A 19,921-nucleotide genomic window follows, 5' to 3' on the forward strand; every position below is an offset into this window, starting at 1 on the left:
ACTTTCGCCTTTCCAGTTGAAAAAATGAAGCTACTGCTACCTTGAATTTGACAAAGCATGTGTTAACTGTAGCGATGTGAACCGATTACAATTTCTGGCTCCGGTTTATTACCGGTTTTTTTCTCAAAAAACCGGTTTTTTAAAGGTATTTTTAGGTTTTTTCCATAAAGGCTAAATAATCACTAAATTTACGTGCAAACGAAGAGTTTTCTTCATACAATTAATTAGGTGAGCATATTTTATATGGGCTTTTAACGATCATATTAAATTATCCAATAATAAAAAGCTTTTTATTTTTGATCTAATACTATTGTATTAAATCAAAATTGTGATGCCAGAAGCATAGTTGGCCAACTGCGTCATCCAGAAGCCTGCTCCTACTGGATGTTAGCACGTACCCCGACGTCGAAAACAAACGTTGGGAAGGCACAGAAGTTGCTGGGACTGATAGGTATTTAAATGCTATTTTGTTTAAAGGCCTTAAATGACTATTGCTCATCCAAAAAGTGCCAGCAATTTCGGTGTGGTTTCCTATGGCGGCTTCAGTCTCAATATACATTCGCACTATATTCACTGCGGCCGCCGCGCCGTGGCGTTCGGAATAATGTAATGTACTGTTTTGTCAATGTAATGCACGGTAATTTGAGTCTGAAACACGGTTTTTAGGTAGCTTGTATATTTGATCTGGTAGCACTGGTATGAACTGTGAATGTCACACGTAATTAAAAACCGGTATTCTTAAATAAAAACCGGTGTTTATCGGTATGTTTCAAAACCGGTTTTTCTCCGGTTTTCTTCGAACCGGTTTACATCCCTAGTTGACTGTTGTTGACAATTGATAATTTCATCTTAAAATTTTATTTGTGATTTCACCAACTACTTAAATTCAAACACATTAACCATACTTGATTAATTTAAATAATTGATAATTAAAGGCAGATTTAATTTTTAAAATTTTTACTTGGCAACGTATTTTAATTACTATATTTCTTACTCTTACCAATTTACTTTGAAACAATAACATTAATATTGAATCGTTGCTGATAACAGTTTGATAACTTCAAATAACTTAAACAATTGAAACTATGCTACGAACGCCACTACGCTTTTTAAAAAGTAGTAAACAGTGCAACCGTGTACTATTCGCATCAACTTTACAAAGGTGAAATAAAAAAGTTATGCAATTGTACATAAATCATTAACTCCTTAATGTTTAATTAGCAGCGTTTATTATTTAAAAAGAAAATAGTTAAAAATCCAAAGGAAATGTAGTCTAGACTGAAACTGTGTCTTATCTTTCAGGCAGACAAGAAAGTACCATGGACTATCAGGTATTTTAAAGTCTGACATTCCACAAAAGAGTCCAGCTATTTTTGCATGCTTCCGTACGATGTTCATACAAACTCAAGACACACCAAATCCAAATAGCTTGAAGTTTTTACCTGGTACTAAAGTTCTGGAGCCGGGTCAAACTTTGGACTTTCCTAATATTGGAGCTGCACACTGCAGTCCACTTGGTAAGTCATTATTGTGTATTTGAATATAGGCTGGTTACACACCAGTATATCTTACTGGTGGTATGACATCTTGTGAGTCCGCAGGGGTAGGTACCACCACCCTGCCTATTTCTGCCATGAAGCAGTAATGCGTTTCGGTTTGAAGGCTGAGGCAGCCGTTGTAACTATACTGAGACCTTAGAACTCATATCTCAAGGATGTTGGTGACATTTACTTTGTACATGTCTAAGGGCTTTGGTAATCACTTAACACCAGGTGGGCTGTGAGCTCGTCCACCAATCTAAGCAATAAATAAAAAAGGCTTAAACTGAAAAGTGAAAAGTTTGCTAGTGGCAATAAGTTTTAAATCTATGCTCAAATATGTGTTTTGCACTAAAAGTTTCATTAAGAATGCACTGAGTAATTCTTGAGATTATCTTGGCCTCTCTGCCAAATCACCAATTGGTTTTAAAGAATGCAACAACATAAATGGCTGTGGCTCTATCTAGAACCCTGGATACTGAAATTTAGCCTTAAGAATGTTACTCCTAACGAGGTTCTTATTACAGTACAATTTTTTTTATCTTGTACTATAAAAACGAAACTACTATTTCTAAATACAAAAGACACTTAGCACCACATTATAGAAGAGACTAGTGAAAACTTTGAAATTTTGTTTCAGCCAAAATGTTATTCCGCATTGATGGAGTGAAAGCAGTCTTCTTTGGACCAGAATTCATTACTGTAACAAAACAGGACGATGATGTTGATTGGAAGCTATTAAAACCTGAAATATTTGGTACAATAATGGATTTCTTTGCCAGCGGACTGCCTGTGGTAACAGATGCTAAACCTTCGGGTGATACTCGTAAGTACTTTCATTCAAGTTATTTTAAAAACAAAGTGTAATTTTAATTCATGAAACTGTCCAATACTATATGTATAATTTTGTAGAATTCAAAATGCCTTGCCTTCCTTTTATAAGTTGAAGCCTTTTGAATCCATTTTGTAAGGAATAAATGTACTGAATTGGCTTTAATGTTCAATAGACTGCAGCGTAATTGATTTCTGAAGGTCGCTTGTTTATGTCTATGTTCTCCAGTTATTAACCACACACTCACCAGTTGTTGATCTTAAATTCTTCACCAGTGGAAACCAAAATAATTCAGAAGGATAATATCAAAAGCTGTCCAAACACTGACACATTTTTTTTTATTTCCATTGAAGGCAAGCAAGTTTATAGCCCATTGAATGGTGAGTGGTTTCTGCCACTTATGGGAATATGCGTAAGCAATGTCAGGGCTAAATACTCCAACACAAGTCCTGAGGTTAAATCGAATTGAACTAGTCTTACATGTCAATCTGTTAACTGATGAACAATACAGACTACAAGATGATGATAATGTCGTGAGAAAATAAATACAGAAATAGACATTGGGAGAAACAAGAAAGTGTGTAGGCTTATAGAGAAGGTTTTCACCCTTAAAAGGATAATTCTAAAATGACCAACAGCCTAACTCTTAATTTTAAATGTATTTATTACTCATCTATAAGCAAATAAAGCAGCATCCATCCAGTTATTTAATGGTAATGTCACTTGTGTATCATCACTACATAGTATAAAACAGTCGCTTTCTCTGACCCCATATCCCTATTAATGCTTAAATCTTTAAAACTACGCAACGGATTTTGTTGCGGTTTTTTTAATAGATAGAGTGATTGAAGAGGAAGGTTTATATGTATAATAACATCCATTAAATAGTGAAAAATCAATAATAAATTACAGTTTCCGAAGCGAAACGAGGGCGGGTCGCTAGTATATAAGTCAACAACACCTATTATAATTGTTATTATTTGGAATAATATAATTAAATGTCTACTAAATATGTAGGTAATAATTTTGGGGGAATGTTACATACAAATATGTTTAATTAAATAAAATAAAATAAAATAAAAGGAAACTGACATTGAAGTAACCACATTAAAGCATGAGGTAGAAGTCTTTATAGGAATGTAATACAGATACCACAATCTTCATACCAGAACACCAATATTTTGCAGCACAAATATTCAGGATGATGATGGCGATGTGAGATGTTTGTAGAAGTATTTACGTCTATGTATCTGGGCAGACAAGTCAAGCGAAACAGTACCAAGAATTAGGCAAATAAAAAATTAAAAAATACCATGTACTAAGTATATTGTTTCACTTACTTTTTGCTTTATTTGCATACTTTTCTAATTAACAGAGATAAACGAAGATGATGATGAAATAGTTCAGATGATAAAAGAATTGCTAGACACAAGGATTCGTCCTACTGTACAAGAAGATGGTGGCGATGTACTGTTTGTTGATTTTAAAGATGGAATCCTGAGGTTAAAGATGCAAGGATCATGCTCTTCTTGTCCAAGCTCTATTGTAACTTTAAAAAATGGGGTAAGGATCAGTTTTCACTATTTATTAATTAACAACAATAATAAAAAATTTAATATAAAAAGTCTACTAATCATATACCTAGTTCGTCTTATATGTATACATTTTTTTTTTAATATTACCCCTAAAGCTAACAATTAGTTTAAAAAAACAAAAAGAAAATCTAAAATGTCCTATGTGATTCATACAAATATTTTTAAAGGGTGTCTGACAAAGAGCGCTCTATTTATGATGAAGCACGGAATAATATATCCAAAAAATGACCATTGCGTCTTTGATAACAGCTCAATGACCTTTTCATGACAGTTTGGTAATATGATGACGTTTTCACAAAGACACAATATGTCACCAGTTGGATCTCGGCAGTTCGTTCACTTCGTAATGGTACAAAGAGAAGTGAAAGCCATTTTTTTCCCACAAATTTTTCTTCACCAATGAAATATACATATTTCCTCACGCGAACCTTTTCTTTTTCTCCTTACTCCTACCACCTTATCCGACTAGGGTTGCCACAGCTAATTTTTCTATTCCATTCTCTTCTATCAGCCGTCATCTCAATACTCACTCATATCTCTCTCTCTCTTCTCCTTCCACCTTGCATTACTATTTCCATACATCTTCTAGTCCCCGTCCATCATTCCTCACGCGATCTGGCGTTTACTGGTAGTAGGACCTCTTGTGAGTCCGCACGGGTAGGTACCACCACCCTGCCTATTTCTGCCGTGAAGCAGTAATGCGTTTCGGTTTGAAGGGTGAGGCAGCCGTCGTAACTATACTGAGACCTTAGAACTTATATCTCAAGGTGGGTGGCGCATTTACGTCGTAGATGTCTATGGGCTCCAGTAACCACTTAGCACCAGGTGGGCTGTGGGCTCGTTCGCCCATTTAAGCAATAAAAAAAACGATATATAATATCCATAACGAGCATCACGCGTTTCGGTTTAAAGGCCTTGAGAACTTGGTACAGTACTAATGACACTTCGTCTTTATATCTCAAGGAGGGTGGTGTCAATCACGTTGTTGGCTTTGGACTCCTCAGCACCAGTTGGGCCGTGATATCATGGACATTTCTATACAATAATAAAAATTTAAAAAAATCGTGCGTTGTTTGTACTGTTATAAAAATCTGTAGTGTCAACTGTGTAAACTTCAAACAGATATTTTTATTACTAGATTAAGAGAATTATAGGTAATAATTTTGAGAGAATTTACGTGAATTACAGGTACAGAATATGATGCAATTTTACATACCAGAAGTTTTGGCTGTCGAACAAATAGACGATGAAGGCGAAAAGCTAAGCGAAAAAATCTTCCGGGAATTCGAGCAAAGTAAAGCCAAGGATGCAAACAAAGATACATAAATGTGTTATTTAAATTTTAATGTAATTAGATTTAAGTGTTTGTGATCGTTTTTAGTTCAATAAATTTTGTAATTAAATTGTTTTTGTATGTTGTTTGATGTTTCTCTGTTGCGTCCTAGAGAAGACCCATCACTTCAATAGGTCGTATTTAGCGCGTATGGGTAGCGTTTTCCTGTCATTTTTTTTGCGAAGCAGTCGCACGTTTCAATATATTTTCGGACAGCTATTATTGAGACTTTAAACCCATGTAAATAAACGGGCAGTTACGTTGTGATATCTTGATAAGTACTTAACAACAGGTAACCCTTGAACTTATCAACCTGTCTAAACTAAACACGGCAGCTTCCTACGGCCTAACCTGGCAACACATCTTGTCTAATACGTGTAATGGTTTCGAAAATGAAAACATAAATAATACGCATAATATTTAAGAAATTAACATTCGAACGCCATTAAACTTTTATGATGATTGAAATAAAAGATGAAACTAAATTTTATTGCACGTTTAATATCGAGAAATACTTATTTGAGTATCGACACAGTTGAATTAAGAATATATTCCGTCAAGGGAATGAAAATTACAAATCTGGTATTAACATTAACATCGTTCTATTACGAAAACATTAAACAATTATTAATTAACCTATACAAAAAAAAAAATTAAATACGAATTGACTCGAACACTAGTTTTTTCTTCTTCATAACTTTAAATTACTCAAATTTTGCTGTACATTTTAGTTTATGATTAAAATTCGAACATATGAAATACATTGATTATAAAGACGATTTTATGAACCTTAACTAGCTTATAAATAGATATATGTTCCTTGTTCGTAACAATACAATGGCAGTGTTCTATATAAATCTAATAGAATGAAACGACATAATAATCTGACTTTAGAATAATAGTTAAAAAGAAATAGCTTCTAAATTTACGAGCTTGATTTGCTCGCTAATACAAAATAATGATAAATTAATACGTTAATTTCACTTTTAATTTGGGAGTTTTTTTGTTAATGCTTTGATTTGCGGAGAGTGAAGTGAGTTTAAGTGAGTTTTTAAATAACATTAGTTTAATAAAATAATGTTAGCCGAATTAATTTTTGGCCTCCAACAAGTTTTGGTACTGATTTGATATTCGATTTTCGCGAATCGTAGGCTTATTTGCAAGTATTTTTACGGTTGAATCCGAGGTTTCGGATAATTTACAGTTTTGTGGTCACGTCCGTAAACGAGGTCAATGAACGAGTACGTACTCTCAAATTCTACTTCTAATAATTCTACAATAACTCCCAGTGAAATTCTATATAGTTGAGGATGGAACAAAAATTATCAAGGCTTACACCTGCAAACGCAGCAGGACGGAAATAGGAACCAGTCCATGAAGATTCCGGCGCAGTCGTCTGACGGATCGTAGGCGAGCAGCCGGTGCCATTTGTATTTTTGCTCGCAACCACAGTCTCTGTTGCAACGGCCGGTCGTGGTTTTGCTGCAAAAAAGGTTTTTGTTGAGTCGAAATATATTTTAAAAAAGATGTGTGGGCAACAACCTACGGTCATTCGGTAACGTGCGAACTTATTGTGGTACACTTCATTCACGGTTGTTTGCTTAAGAGTTAGTGTATTGTGCAAACGAACGCTCTGAGATCGTGGTCAATCAATGATAAAAAAATATGTCATTTTTTGTACGTTATTACAAAGTTAAGTCGTACACTGTGTGCATTATTAATAAAAATCTTACGTTACGGACGGTTTTTCCCGGTTAGGGTACCCCTCCGCATCGTCCCATAAGGAACTTCGTTCCAAAAAAACACAATCTACGCGGGAAATCGTTTATTGGGCAAATCAAATAGTGGATTAATCGCATGAAAATCTACCTTCGGATGACTATTCCGAGTCGAGTTTAAATAGTTGACCCCTTGTCACAGATTACCACGATGAAGGAATAATAGAAAAAATACAACCTGCGATGGAGTGTACTACTATAAACCCCCCTACAGGCCACTATTCTGCGTATTTCTGAAGATAGCCGTTATATTAAACAATTAAGACTTAGGCTTCGTGTCTCATAGCTTGTGACTGCATTTCCATTATGGGGTCAACTAGTTCCGATAATAGCACCAGATGGACTGTGATTTTGTTCATCCGTCTATGAAATTAAAACAGTTCGACTTCTGGTCAGAGACCGTTTCTTTGTAAAATCTATCAACCAATGTGGGTATAGGTATTCCTTCTGTTTGTGAGCTGATTTTTGTTTTGGATTCCTAAAGGAAATTTTATCTAATTCATAATCACCTGCAAGTTTCCTGATGTATGGCCTGTTCAAAGTGCATAGTGTTCACAATAGCACGGAGTTTCCTTGCCGAGTTGAGGGCCCAGTATGGTGTCATGATTTCCGTTTTGCTCTCGCACGCATCCACCCTGAAATTAAGTCAGTTACTTTAAGGATTTGTTTGTTACACACAGAAGTTAAACAATAGTTCGTTAAATTATATTTTTTAGGCAGACGAGCATACGGCCCGCCTGATGGTAAGAGGTTACCGTCGCTCATGGTCGTCAGCAATTCCAGGGGCAGAGCCAAGCGGCTGTCGAAAATATTTTTTATTTTTATTGCTTAGATGGGTGGACGATCTCACAACCCACCTGTTAAGTGGTGACTAGAGCCCATAGACATCTACAACGTTAATGCGCCACCCACCTTGAGATATACCACTATAAGTTCTAAGGTATCAGTATAGTTACAATGGCTGCCCCGCCCTTCAAACCGAAACGCATTACTGCTTCACGACAGAAATAGGCGGAGTGGTGGTACCTACCCGTGCGGACTCACAACAGATCCTACCACCAGTAATTATGCAAATTATAATTTGGCGGGTTCGAATTTTACTACACGATGTTATTCCTTCCCCGTGGAAGTCAATCGTGAACATTTGTTAAGTACGTATTCCATTAGAAAAATTGGTACCCGCCTGCGAGATTCGAACACCGTTGCATCGTTGGATACGAATGCACCGGACGTCTTATCCTTTAGGCCACGACGACTTATAAAATTCAAAATTCAAAATTCAAAATTTCAAAAATACTCGTGGAATGTGTTCCAATCTATCAATCAATAAGTCGCACCTGCCGGTACTGTTGACGGCCTGCGCGTCAGGCAATTGTGTGTTCGAGGCCTGTCTGGCGTGACGGAAGTACGAATCCCCAGATGCGTCATGCATATCCGGAACTCCGGGTGCTCTCTTCACTCGGCTGCCGGGCGGCGTCGAAAACGAACCGTACATCCGTTTTATCAACGCTTTGTTCTCGTCTATGAAGGTTTCGATTTGTTCCCTGTAATACGAAATCGTAGTTAATGGATTTTTTTTCTTTATTGCCTAGATGGGTTGACGATCTCACAGCCCATATGTTGTTAAGTGGTTACTGGAGCCCATAGACATCTACAACGTTAATGCGCCACCCACCTTGAGATATAAGTTCTCAAGTATAATTACAACGGCTGCCCCACCCTTCAAACCGAAACACATTACTGCTTCACGGCAAAAATAGGCAGGGTGGTGGTACCTACCCGCGCGGACTCACAAAAGGTCTTTACCACCAGTAAAATGATGAATGAGCTCGGACTGGCAAATTGTGGATAACGTTGGTTAAAGTTTCATGAGAGAGAGAGAGAGCGAGAGAGAGAGAGAGAGAGAGAGAGAGAGAAAGCGAGAGCGAGAGCGAGAGAATATACTTTATTACACACCAAAACATTTAAAAAACAATCAACAAGCAGATATTGTTATAATAGGATAGGTCTTATACCTAAAAGCGATCACTTCCCGACAACCGTATTATCTAAAGAAATTCTGAAAAGATAAAGATACAGCAAGGTATGTTGCGGTATAGTATAATTCATTATTAAATAAATGAAATTACACAAACGAAAATTCGTTGCTTCAACTTACAAAGGATATGAGTTTCCAGCCGTTGGGCAATACAACTGGTAGTTTCTCTTAACGCACGGCACACCTCTGATTATTTGACCCTGGAGCTCGTATCCGAGAGCTAAAGATAGTGCTGTCCATAAAATCTGGAAAGAGGTTATAACGATTTAGTTCATACTCAAGATTTTCACTCCCACCTCCCTAGCCTAAAGTCTCTGTCAAAAAAAAATACTGTGGCTGGTCAGAATTTGTTTTTCATATAGATATTATGTTTTAACTATTTCGAAATAACCAATGCGGTTTAACCAAAGAACTTTACGTTAAATTTTTCTTAAAGAATGAAAGGATTACAAATGCTATTTTTGGTTCATTTAATTTCATTTTAGGTATAATATAAATAACGTTTGAAAACTATAAAACCTGTAAAATGAAAAGGAACTCTAGAACACTTAATAAATTATTAAAAACAGTCCAACACGTTTTTTCCTACACTAATCATACGGCAGTTTGGAAATCCCCTGTTGTATTGTGGTGTAGAAAATCTGAAATTCAATTTTCATAATTTGATGCTAACAAAAACATAACCTCTCCTTTTGCGTTTTCTGAGAGATTAACGTAATAAATGCATTCCGTTTTAGTTTATATCATGACATTTATTCAAAATCCTTATTTTTTATTTTTTTTATTGCTTAGATGGGTGGACGAGCTCACAGTCCACCTGGTGTTAAGTGGTTACTGGAGCCCATAGACATCTACAACGTTAACCCGCCACCCACCTTGAGATACAAGTTCTAAGGTCTCAGTGTAGTTACAGCGGCTGCCCCACCCTTCAAACCAAAACGCATTACTGCTTCACGGCAGAAATAGGCAGGGCGGTGGTACCTACCCGTGCGGACTCACAAGAGGTCCTACCACCAGTAATTACGCTAATTATAATTTTGCGGGTTTGATTACGTATTGGATCCGGGGCTTCATAGTCATGAGTATAGGAAGACATAAAACACCGGCACAATTTGTTACAGTTACGTGATGTTAACGTGATGATGACGAACCAAAAGGAAGTACCTTTCTGACAATGCACAATGAAACAATAGATGTACACAGCTAAACTAACAAGTAATTAACTTACACGGTTATTGAGTTGGATCGACAATAAACGGGTTTTGATTAAGATCTCTCATTATGTTAAGTGAGAAGTTTAAAAAAAGTGGGTTAATTTTAATACTATATATTCTGTGCAAATTTTTTTAAACTGTAGTGCAACCTTGTGGCTTCGTGGCTTCTCTATATTCAACAAGGTACACTACTAGAAACTAAAGACTGTGCTTAAAATAGTACCGACTATTTTAACTAGATATTTTACATCAAGACTTTCAGTTATGTTCAGCATAAGAACAAATATTCTCCAAATAAAAAGCTTTCGAAGATCTACTTTTTAAAATTTTGTTGTAACTGTATAATATACTAGCGACCCGCCCTCGCTTCGCTTCGGAAACATTAAAACACACATGAAACCAAAAAAAATAAATAAAAAAAAGTAGCCTATGTTCATCAGGGACAATGTCGGCTTTTAATGGAAAAAGAATTTTTCAAATCAGTCCAGTAGTTTCGGAGCCTATTCAAAACAAACAAACAAACAAATCTTTCCTCTTTATAATATTATTATAGTATAGACTAGGCAATTTTCAATAAAGTTTTTGCAAAGTTTTTTTTTTTATTATATTAAATGTAATCTTATCATGTATGTAACCTATACATACTTACACTGAAGCGACTCAATCCAAACAATATATCCGACAAAAACCGAAATTAACTATTATTAATCCACTCACGTTAAACCAGAACAAATCCATGTCCGCCAAACAATTTGCTTAATTAACACGTCCTGCTTCTCAAAGGTGCGCTAATTAACTGAATGTTCACAAAACAAAAACAATTGACTACCGAAATGAGAGAAAAAAAAAACACTTAACGCAACTCTGACGCACGACGATTTTATATTAGCTGGATAACCGCTGTGAGGGACAAACTTTTTCAGTATACACATTTATTATAATGTAATTCGTATTTAAAGCCTTAGGCCTTGCATAGATAAAAATAAATAAAATCTTTGCTCATATAGCTGAGGGAAACGCAAAACGACAATTGCGATTCATAATGGCATACACTACAAAACATATACTCGTTTTGAATATAGAATCTTAAGGTGGAGGGAACGCTTTATCATTTTTTTTTTATTGCCCTTGTAGGCAGACGAGCATACGGCCCACCTGATGGTGAGTGGTTACCGTTGCCCATGGACTTCAGCAATGCCAGGGGCAGAGCCAAGCCGCTGCCTACCGCTAAAATATTTAAACGTTGTTAGCTCGTAAGTGTATTTCAAGTGAATTAAAAGAGGATTTACGTTACGCAATGCCAAACGGAAAACTGGATCGGGTCATTAATAATTTAGCAAGCGCTTGTTATTTAGCAATACAAAAGCCATACAGTATATTTTAGAGGCAACTGTGTCAATAACCTTGCATGAAACGAAACATATTTACATATTTTTGTCGACAAAAAAATATAATTGAGAAGCGTGAAGGCGTCCGCAGTTGACTCCTGGCGCCGTATCTTGATAATGTGATTTATGAACTTCGATGTTGATAATATGATATTTGATATTATGCACATTTCAATTCTCGATTTGCAATAACAATTCCAGTGAGTAACTTGAAATTGCTGAAGGCTTATTGCGATTCTGATGATAATTGATTTATTTTATTAAGTCGTTTTATCGATCTCTTACCCCATCTGGGTCAGTTAAGATATTTTTTCGCGTTAACGATCGTAAGGACAAAACCAATTAAATTCTTCTTTTCTTTTTCTCCACCTTATCCTACTAGGTGGGGTTGGCATAGCTAATTTTTCTCTTTCATTCTCTTCTATCAGCTGTTATCTCAACACTCCTCTCTCTCTCATATCGTCATTCACACACTCCATCCATGTCTTCTTCGGTCGACCTCTTCCCCCTCTACCTCTAAACCTCTAAAACCAATTAAATTATCAACAAACATTACTTTATTGCCATTAATATTACTATATTTATTAAAATCTTATTAATCAAATATACATATATTTAAATATGGATTGAAAATATTATTTTTCAAAAACTTATAAAAAAATAGATTGCTGCCGGTGGCGGTGTCTACTACACAAGCCACCAGTGGTTAGGGATCCAGGGTGAAAAGCCTCCTCACAATACGCGACCTATCAAGGATAGCTACTTTCTGTACAACACACATATCCCAGATGGATAACGAAAGTTTCTGAGGTGTTGGTTGAAATCTTTCGCTATCAAACCTTTCACGGACACGACTGTCGGAACAATGATGGTTGAATCAGCATACCAGACGGCGGTATTATCGTAGGCCAGGCTGAAGTTCTCGTCATTGGTGACATCAACCAATACTGCTCGACGCGCAGATCGTTTTATGTATTATAATTACAATAACAGACTTATTGCCAACAGTAGACGTATCCTTAATTTGTTTATTACTAATATTTGTAATGTAGATAAATGTTATATAAATAATTGATTTAAATTACAATTATTAGTTCCTTGGCAACATTAATGTTACAACATCAATAGACGCGATCACGTATATTTGCGGTTTTCGCTCACTTATTTATTGGCAAGCGTACGAACCGATAAGTGAATCGTTAAGAATCATTTTACATATTTACATAACGTGTTCATGGTTTGACCGAAATTCATGCGATGCGATGCTCTCTTTCCTTTTCGCAATAAGAGGATCAGATTCCAAATACCAACAAACCTCGTCTTGTCTTGTAATACATATTAGCATACACGCAAACAACCATTATCAATTCACACGTTTTAGGTTCCACACTTAGCAACTGCGAAATTTATAAGTATTGCAAATGCGTTTATGAACTGAGATCTTTAAAAGCTCAGCACAGTTTGTACCTACAAAATCTGCAGAATTATATTTTCAATAAATCATTGGCTTGCTCGAATTAGGTTCTAAAATATCGAGATGCACTTAGGAGCAATCGGCAACAAGGTGTAAAATTAAAATGGAGTGGGAAAATTAAATTACTGGTGGTAGGTAGAAAAAAAAACCTCGAGACGAGAGTTCTAAGTCTCAGTATTAAACCCTTCAAACCGTTATGCATGATTGCTTCGCGATCGAAATAGGCAGGAAGGATTGTACAATAAATACATCTTATCCGTAAACACAATTAGTTCCCCTCTAAGACGTACATAATGAAACGCTATTTTGACTATCCGATTATGTAAATATTTGATTTTACGAAACTGTATCTCAAAGTTCCTAAAATTATTATTGGTTAATATAAATTGTTGACAAGTTAAAAGATCGCGCTTCAGTCCTGACAGCAACCACGAATTTTAATGAATCTGCGTAGAAACCAGTCGTTCTGCGGCTAATTGGTTACTTCGAATGCAGTGGGCGAAACCGCGAATGCTCTGTATCGACCGTCTGTTACAAATTATGCGTCGATTCACTCCACGTAGTCGTAAAACGTGACATTTTCTGAGTTGAGAACTTAGCTTTAGCCGAACTCGTAATCTCCACGTGTACACTGCAGTGTCACTGTTTATTTATTTATTTTTTTGACAATTTGTTTGTACCGCGATATTAGTAGATCGTTTTGTAACCTTTTTACAGCAATTTCACAATTAATGATCGAGAATCCTATCGAAAATGTTTATGCACACAGAATAAAAAATTATAATGCATTGCAATTCCCGGTTCCCACAATACGCTCATAATGGAATAACTAAACAGCGTCACGAACGTCCAACTTCATGTGAAAGAGAAATTTTAATAATATTAAAATTCTAAACCTACGTGTGCATTTACCTAACAATCGAGGTGAATGTTCGGAGACTTCACGGCAGTTAGAATTATAAGGCGCAGTGACAGCGAGAATCTTAAAATTCGATCACGTTCAGAATCATCTGGCCTACGCGTGTGAGTCAGTTAAGTTTGATCGGGCGTTTCCTGCGGGCCTACGCTGTCGCAATGCTAATCAGGCTTCGATTCTATGATAATACTAGCTGTCGGAAATGTAGTGCGAATTATACGGCCATTATCGTTGTACGTTTTAACAGTTGACAAAATTAAGAATCATCACATTTAAAGTTGGTTATTTGAAATTATTAAACAAAAATGTCTATACTGTTTTCAATGTTTTTGAGACCGGTTGTGGGAAGTTTTACACTCCGATTTTTATATTCGAAACTTTTATGTTGATTCGTTTTGATTGGTGGCTTTGAGTTAAACATACCTAAAATGGTAGACTATCATACTTAGAGTGGCCATAAGGAAAAACGCGGTGTCGCGAAATATGGAACTTGAAAGAAAAATATTTCTTCTCGTAGACAATGCTGATATTTTTTGAGGTGTTTTATGTAAATTTAATGATATTCCAGTTTGAAGTAAAATGTGGGATAATTATGATGAAGTAATCAATTTCGCAAGCGAATGAAATTGTCAAAGTCGCGACGTATAAACAAAAAATCGTAAACGCTTATTTGTCGATGATTTGTACAGAATGTCATAAATACGCTTTGATCGCGGCGCTGGCTACGTTGTGTAATTCATCAACACTACTTTACTTGCAATCAAAGATAATATTATTATAATCACGGCGTTCTACCTACAATGAATACTATGACTTAAGAAATAATATATTTTTGTTGGTTATATGAGCATTCTAAATTTGAAAATATTAAAATATATTCTTACTTAACCTATTTGTTTCGTCCACAGCCTTACTAGTAAATCAAGTTAAATTGAACACAGGCTTTGTTCATTTTGGTAAATCTCGAGCCTACGCATTATTTTAAAGTGGCAACAGCACTTAAGTTTTGTGAATTCCTAAACCGACTTGCTGACCTGTTTGGTCCTTTATCCATATTTGACATTTCGTAGAATTAATGACATTTGATTTCATAGTAATCGGCTTAGCATCGATCGCATCAGGAAGTTGTAATTCAAATGTACATTTGACACAAACGACTCGGGGTCAGAATGTTTTAAAAAAATATATAAATAAATACATTTGAATACGAATGCACACCTGGTGTTTTAATTAGGAAAAATCTTGATTTAATATTAAAATAGCCGAGCAATAAATACTTTGATTTTGCCGGTATATGAATTTGCGAAATAAAGTTACGTTTGTTTTGTTTCTGTATTTAACTATTGCTCGCGAAAAATAGGATTACATAAACAAATTAATAGATAAAAATTATTAACCATTTTACCCTGTTTTTGCCGCAAAGTAACACTGCTCTCGAATTTGATCGGAGAGAGGCTATATGTCACACAAGTGAGTGGTCGTATTCACATTTTTATGTCTATGGTTTCCGATAACGACTTAAGCACCAGGTGGGCAGTGAATTAGTGCCCATCAACAATATATAGAGCATAAAAAACAATTCTGTTTCGTAATCTAATAGTGTCTACCTAGTATATCAATTTTGAATGTGGCGGTCGCCATTATATAACGCAAGATATTTGACAGATGCCTGAATTTCGCTTACGACATTTTCAAGATAAGCTTGCATGTACATACATATGTATGCGATTTCCGAATAACAACATTTGGACCGTCGATCTACTGAGCAATATCACCCACTTGGCGGAAGATCTTCCCTTTGTCATAAAAACTACCACATTGAATTTAATTTATATCAGTGATTAGTTATTAGCTTAATTATAGGTATTTAGGGTTAGACTTGTTTTGCATGAAACCGTATCGTTATTTGTTTTCTATATTACTGAAAATTATTTTATAACTATACTTAACTACGGGCTCATTTATATCTACTCGTACATATAAGCTAATCATTTGTATGTATGTGTAGAGTATATAATGGAAGACATTTTCAGCTTACATAACAATAATATGTTTAGTAGGTATTTCATTAAAAAAAGGAATATCTGCCTGCGGGATTCGAACACCGGTACAGTCAAATCGTTTGATACGAATGCACCGGGTCTCTTATCTTTGAAGTCACTTTTTTTCCTTTTTTTTTTTCTGCCTAAGCTGATGGTCTAGAGAGACCATGTCAGCGTCACCGGGCTAGTCAGAGCCGTGCTTCGCAGAATCTACCACTAGATCGGAAACCTGGCCCACTTAGAAGATCAGGCGAGAAACTCAGTGGGCTAATGTAAGTCACGAAGATTTCACACGACTCACTACGTTGTAAGCTGTTATCAGAATTAATAAATAGCATCGGCTGATCTACCAATGGCATAACAATACGAAGCCAGACGCAGGCCTATACAGTTTTGCGTCCCCGTTCCTATCGATTCATCATCATCATCATTATCTCAGCCTGTCTACTGTCCTCCAACTGATGTCCAGTGCGGCCGGTCCTATCGATTAATGATATGAATATAATCTCACCGGTATTTGGTAGAAGGATCCATTGTTGACTGTCTTATAGGAGGTTAGGGGAACAACCGGCACTGATCCGTTTCGTAGAAGTATCGGACCTTGCAGCGGCGTCACAGCAGGTTGACCTGAAATAGAAAATATAATTTTATTGCCACCGAATTTCTGGTAAGTGGTTTTTTACTGGTAGCAGGACCTCTTGTGAGTCCGCACGGGTAGGTACCACCGCCCTGCCTATTTCTGCCGTGAAGCAGTAATGCGTTTCGGTTTGAAGGGTGGGGCAGCCGTTGTAACTATAGTTGAGACCTTAGAACTTATATCTCAGGGTGGGTGGCGGCATTTACTATAAAGATGTCTATGAGCTTCAGTAGCCACTTAACACTAGGTGGGCTGTGAGCTCGTCCGTCCATCTAAGCAATAAAAAAAAACTGAAAACATTTAACCCGAGAGAGAGATTTGACTGGCTAGCAATCATATGACTCCAACTCTTCAGGCCGACTGGTATTACATTCTCGTGATAGATAGTACACCTCAGTCTTCTCTTTGTTTTACAATAAAATACGTCCTCCTCAAACTCATTGAGTTTCACGTCAGATGCTCTCAGTGAGTCGTGATTTCGATTGAGTGGTAGATTCAGCACTGCTATTACTAGGGCAGATGCTAACACATTCTTTCAGGCTTAGTCTCGTGAACTCGCCCATCAGTCTTTGAGAAACCAGAATAGCCTCTCGAGGCTCCTCGACAGAGGCAATGACGTTGTTTTGTCAGTTGGCAGTATCATAACAACAGATTAATTATGATCTTGCCCGCCATTCTAGACTACGACTAATACAAGAAAAAAACAACTGCCCTTAGTTCTGTTCTTTAGTAAAGGTTGTCAATAATCACGAATGTTCATATCCTTTCTACGGCAGTGTGATCCTTCTTGTCGTTCTAAAGGCGTGAAGGCGGCTATTCCGGTGTAACTAAGGATTCGACCCAACAGTGTGGTTTGTGTGAGTTTTTTAACGTACTCCATAGCGTAAAAGTTAAATTGGTATGCAGTTGCAATAGCGCCCCTAGCGGCAAACCTATGCAAACGTTCCAACTGCATACAAATTTGAGTTAACTTTTACGCTATCGAGAACGTTTAAAAAAAGCTCGCACTAAGCAAACAGAGAGTCTTTTTTACTTTCATTTATCTATAGTTAACCAAACGTCAGTCTTGAGCACGTCAGTCTGTTTGTCGAAACTAATAATGAAAACGTAAGTGATTCAAGAAACGCACGTCGGCTTTCTGATTTGAATATTTTTGCACTCCGCAGTGAGAACGCTGCAGTATTATCAACGAGTCTGTTACCTTTATCTCACCTACATAACGTTACGCAATACGTTCAACTCGAAACACAATGCGTCACCCTTAAGAAGCCGATTGCGAAATCGCTTGTCTCCCAAGCTGATAGGTGAAACCTTTTTTATATTCTGCGACATACCCACGCAAGTTACGGCCCTACCATTTGTTTATTAGCTTTCGAGTTTATTTTTGCATCAAATAATCGTGCTTATCTTTCCAGGTGTCACAATACAATGTTTTAAGCTTCGAAAATTCTCCAGTCGATACCTAGTGTCGTTCCTACTAGGAAATGTTGGTCCGGTTGCATCGGAATAGAACAAATTCCTATTCCGACTCAGACTCAAAAGTCAAGATATAATGGCGGAGACGGCGAGCCAATCGATACATCGTTACTGCTAGTTGCCGTCAAAGATTCCGTAATATTTAAAAAAAATGGTATTTAGAATTTAAATAAAAAATAATGCTATATTCAAATAAAAAGTTTAGAAATTATCTACGTTTTTCTCTTCGTTTTTATTTGAAGTCGTCGTGGCTTAAGGGATAAGACGTCCGGTGCATTCGTGTTGAGCGATGCACCGGTGTTCGAATCTCAGGCGGGTACCAATTTTTCTAATGAAATAGGTACTCAACAAATGTTCACGATAGATTTCCACGGTGAAGGAATAACATCGTGTAATAAAAATCAAACCCGCAAAAATTCTAATTTGCGTAACTACTGGTGGTAGGACCTCTTGTGAGTCCGCGCGGGTGGGTACCACCACCCTGCCTATTTCTGCCGTGAAGCAGTAATGCGTTTCGGTTTGAAGGGTGGGGCAGCCGTTGTAACTTACTTGAGACCTTAGAACTTATATCTCAAGGTGGGTGGCGCATTTACGTTGTGGATGTCTATGGGTTCCAGTAACCACTTAACTTCAGGTGGGCTGTGAGCTCGTCCACCCATCTAAGCAATAAAAAAAAAAGATTCAACTGCATCACATATTTTAAACTAATTTCGCAAATATTTGCATTTTGTTTTAAAACTATTTAAAAAATACAAATGAGCTTTGTACGTAGCATTCCATAGCAATTAGATTTGTTATAGATTTTATGGTAGCATTATGCTAAAATTACTTTGTTGTTATGATATGGAAGTTGGAAATAAAATCGACAAACAAACGGTAGGGGTAAGTTCAACGCACTATTTGCAGCTGTGAACTGACATTGACATAATAACTATGATTAAAATCTTTTTGGGTTAAGTCGTGAATTTAAATTTAATGCCATGTCAGTAATTTAGCCTGAAACATTAAAGTGTTTAGAGCAAGATCTTGTTATTTAATTTGCATAGCAAAATTCGCAATTGGCTACCAATTTTACGAATAACTGTTTAATCACTTTTTTTCTAGTTAGTTAGTTGGGAAAGGAGCTGGGATTCGCCTAATGAAAAGTGGTTATCGCCACCGTGGACATTGGAATTTTGAATACCACCTCTTAAGTCTCGTTAAGGGAAAGCTATGCCATGGCATGCACTAAGTGTCAAAAAAAAAACACCAGTTCACATCAGTTTTATTGACGTGGAAGAAAATACCTCTGGAATTAACATATAGTCATAATAATATACCTAATAATTATATTCTTTTTATTATTTCCGACTTTTTGAACTCTTCAGTTTTTGCGGCCACGGAAGTGTAAGGGTATGTAAACATTTGTTTATTGTGTTAGCTACCCTCAAAATTTTACAAAATTATTTATTTACACAGAAACATAGCATTGAGGTCTGGCATTTTGTTTTATTGGCGCTTCATCTTCACGATCAGAGGATCCCAGTGGCAAATAAGAGCTAACCATTTTAGAATCTTTTTAATTCATTTCAATGGCCTCTCATACCATACGCGGAATTAGTTTAAGTGAGCATTTGGATTTTGTGAAATCATACAAACATATTGGCGCCACTGTGAGTTT

The 19,921-nt window shown here is 36.5% G+C and overlaps 2 protein-coding genes across 2 annotated transcripts in view; one reads left to right on the forward strand and one right to left on the reverse strand.

Moving 5' to 3' along the window:
- Positions 1-831: 831 nt before the first annotated feature.
- On the forward strand, positions 832-5,368 carry LOC114251062 (NFU1 iron-sulfur cluster scaffold homolog, mitochondrial). Its single transcript, XM_028185244.2, has 5 exons — positions 832-1,162; positions 1,303-1,517; positions 2,179-2,364; positions 3,746-3,933; positions 5,154-5,368. Exons 1-5 carry the CDS (start codon positions 1,086-1,088, stop codon positions 5,289-5,291), a joined length of 804 nt encoding a protein of 267 aa, XP_028041045.1. The 5' UTR covers positions 832-1,085; the 3' UTR covers positions 5,292-5,368.
- A 411-nt stretch (positions 5,369-5,779) lies between these two features.
- spz3 (Spaetzle domain-containing protein 3) overlaps positions 5,780-19,921 on the reverse strand; it is a 42,986-nt gene continuing 28,844 nt past the window's right edge. The window contains exons 3-7 of the mRNA XM_028186535.2: positions 16,660-16,775; positions 9,235-9,359; positions 8,414-8,620; positions 7,586-7,711; positions 5,780-6,780 (exon numbers count right to left, since the gene is read on the reverse strand). Coding sequence (XP_028042336.2) covers positions 6,624-6,780; positions 7,586-7,711; positions 8,414-8,620; positions 9,235-9,359; positions 16,660-16,775 — 731 coding nt within the window. The 3' untranslated portion in view covers positions 5,780-6,623. The remainder of the gene's footprint in view (positions 6,781-7,585; positions 7,712-8,413; positions 8,621-9,234; positions 9,360-16,659; positions 16,776-19,921) is intronic.

The sequence above is a fragment of the Bombyx mandarina genome, chromosome 03 (genome assembly GCF_030267445.1).
Source record: "Bombyx mandarina strain Sakado chromosome 03, ASM3026744v2".
NCBI lineage: Eukaryota > Metazoa > Arthropoda > Insecta > Lepidoptera > Bombycidae > Bombyx > Bombyx mandarina.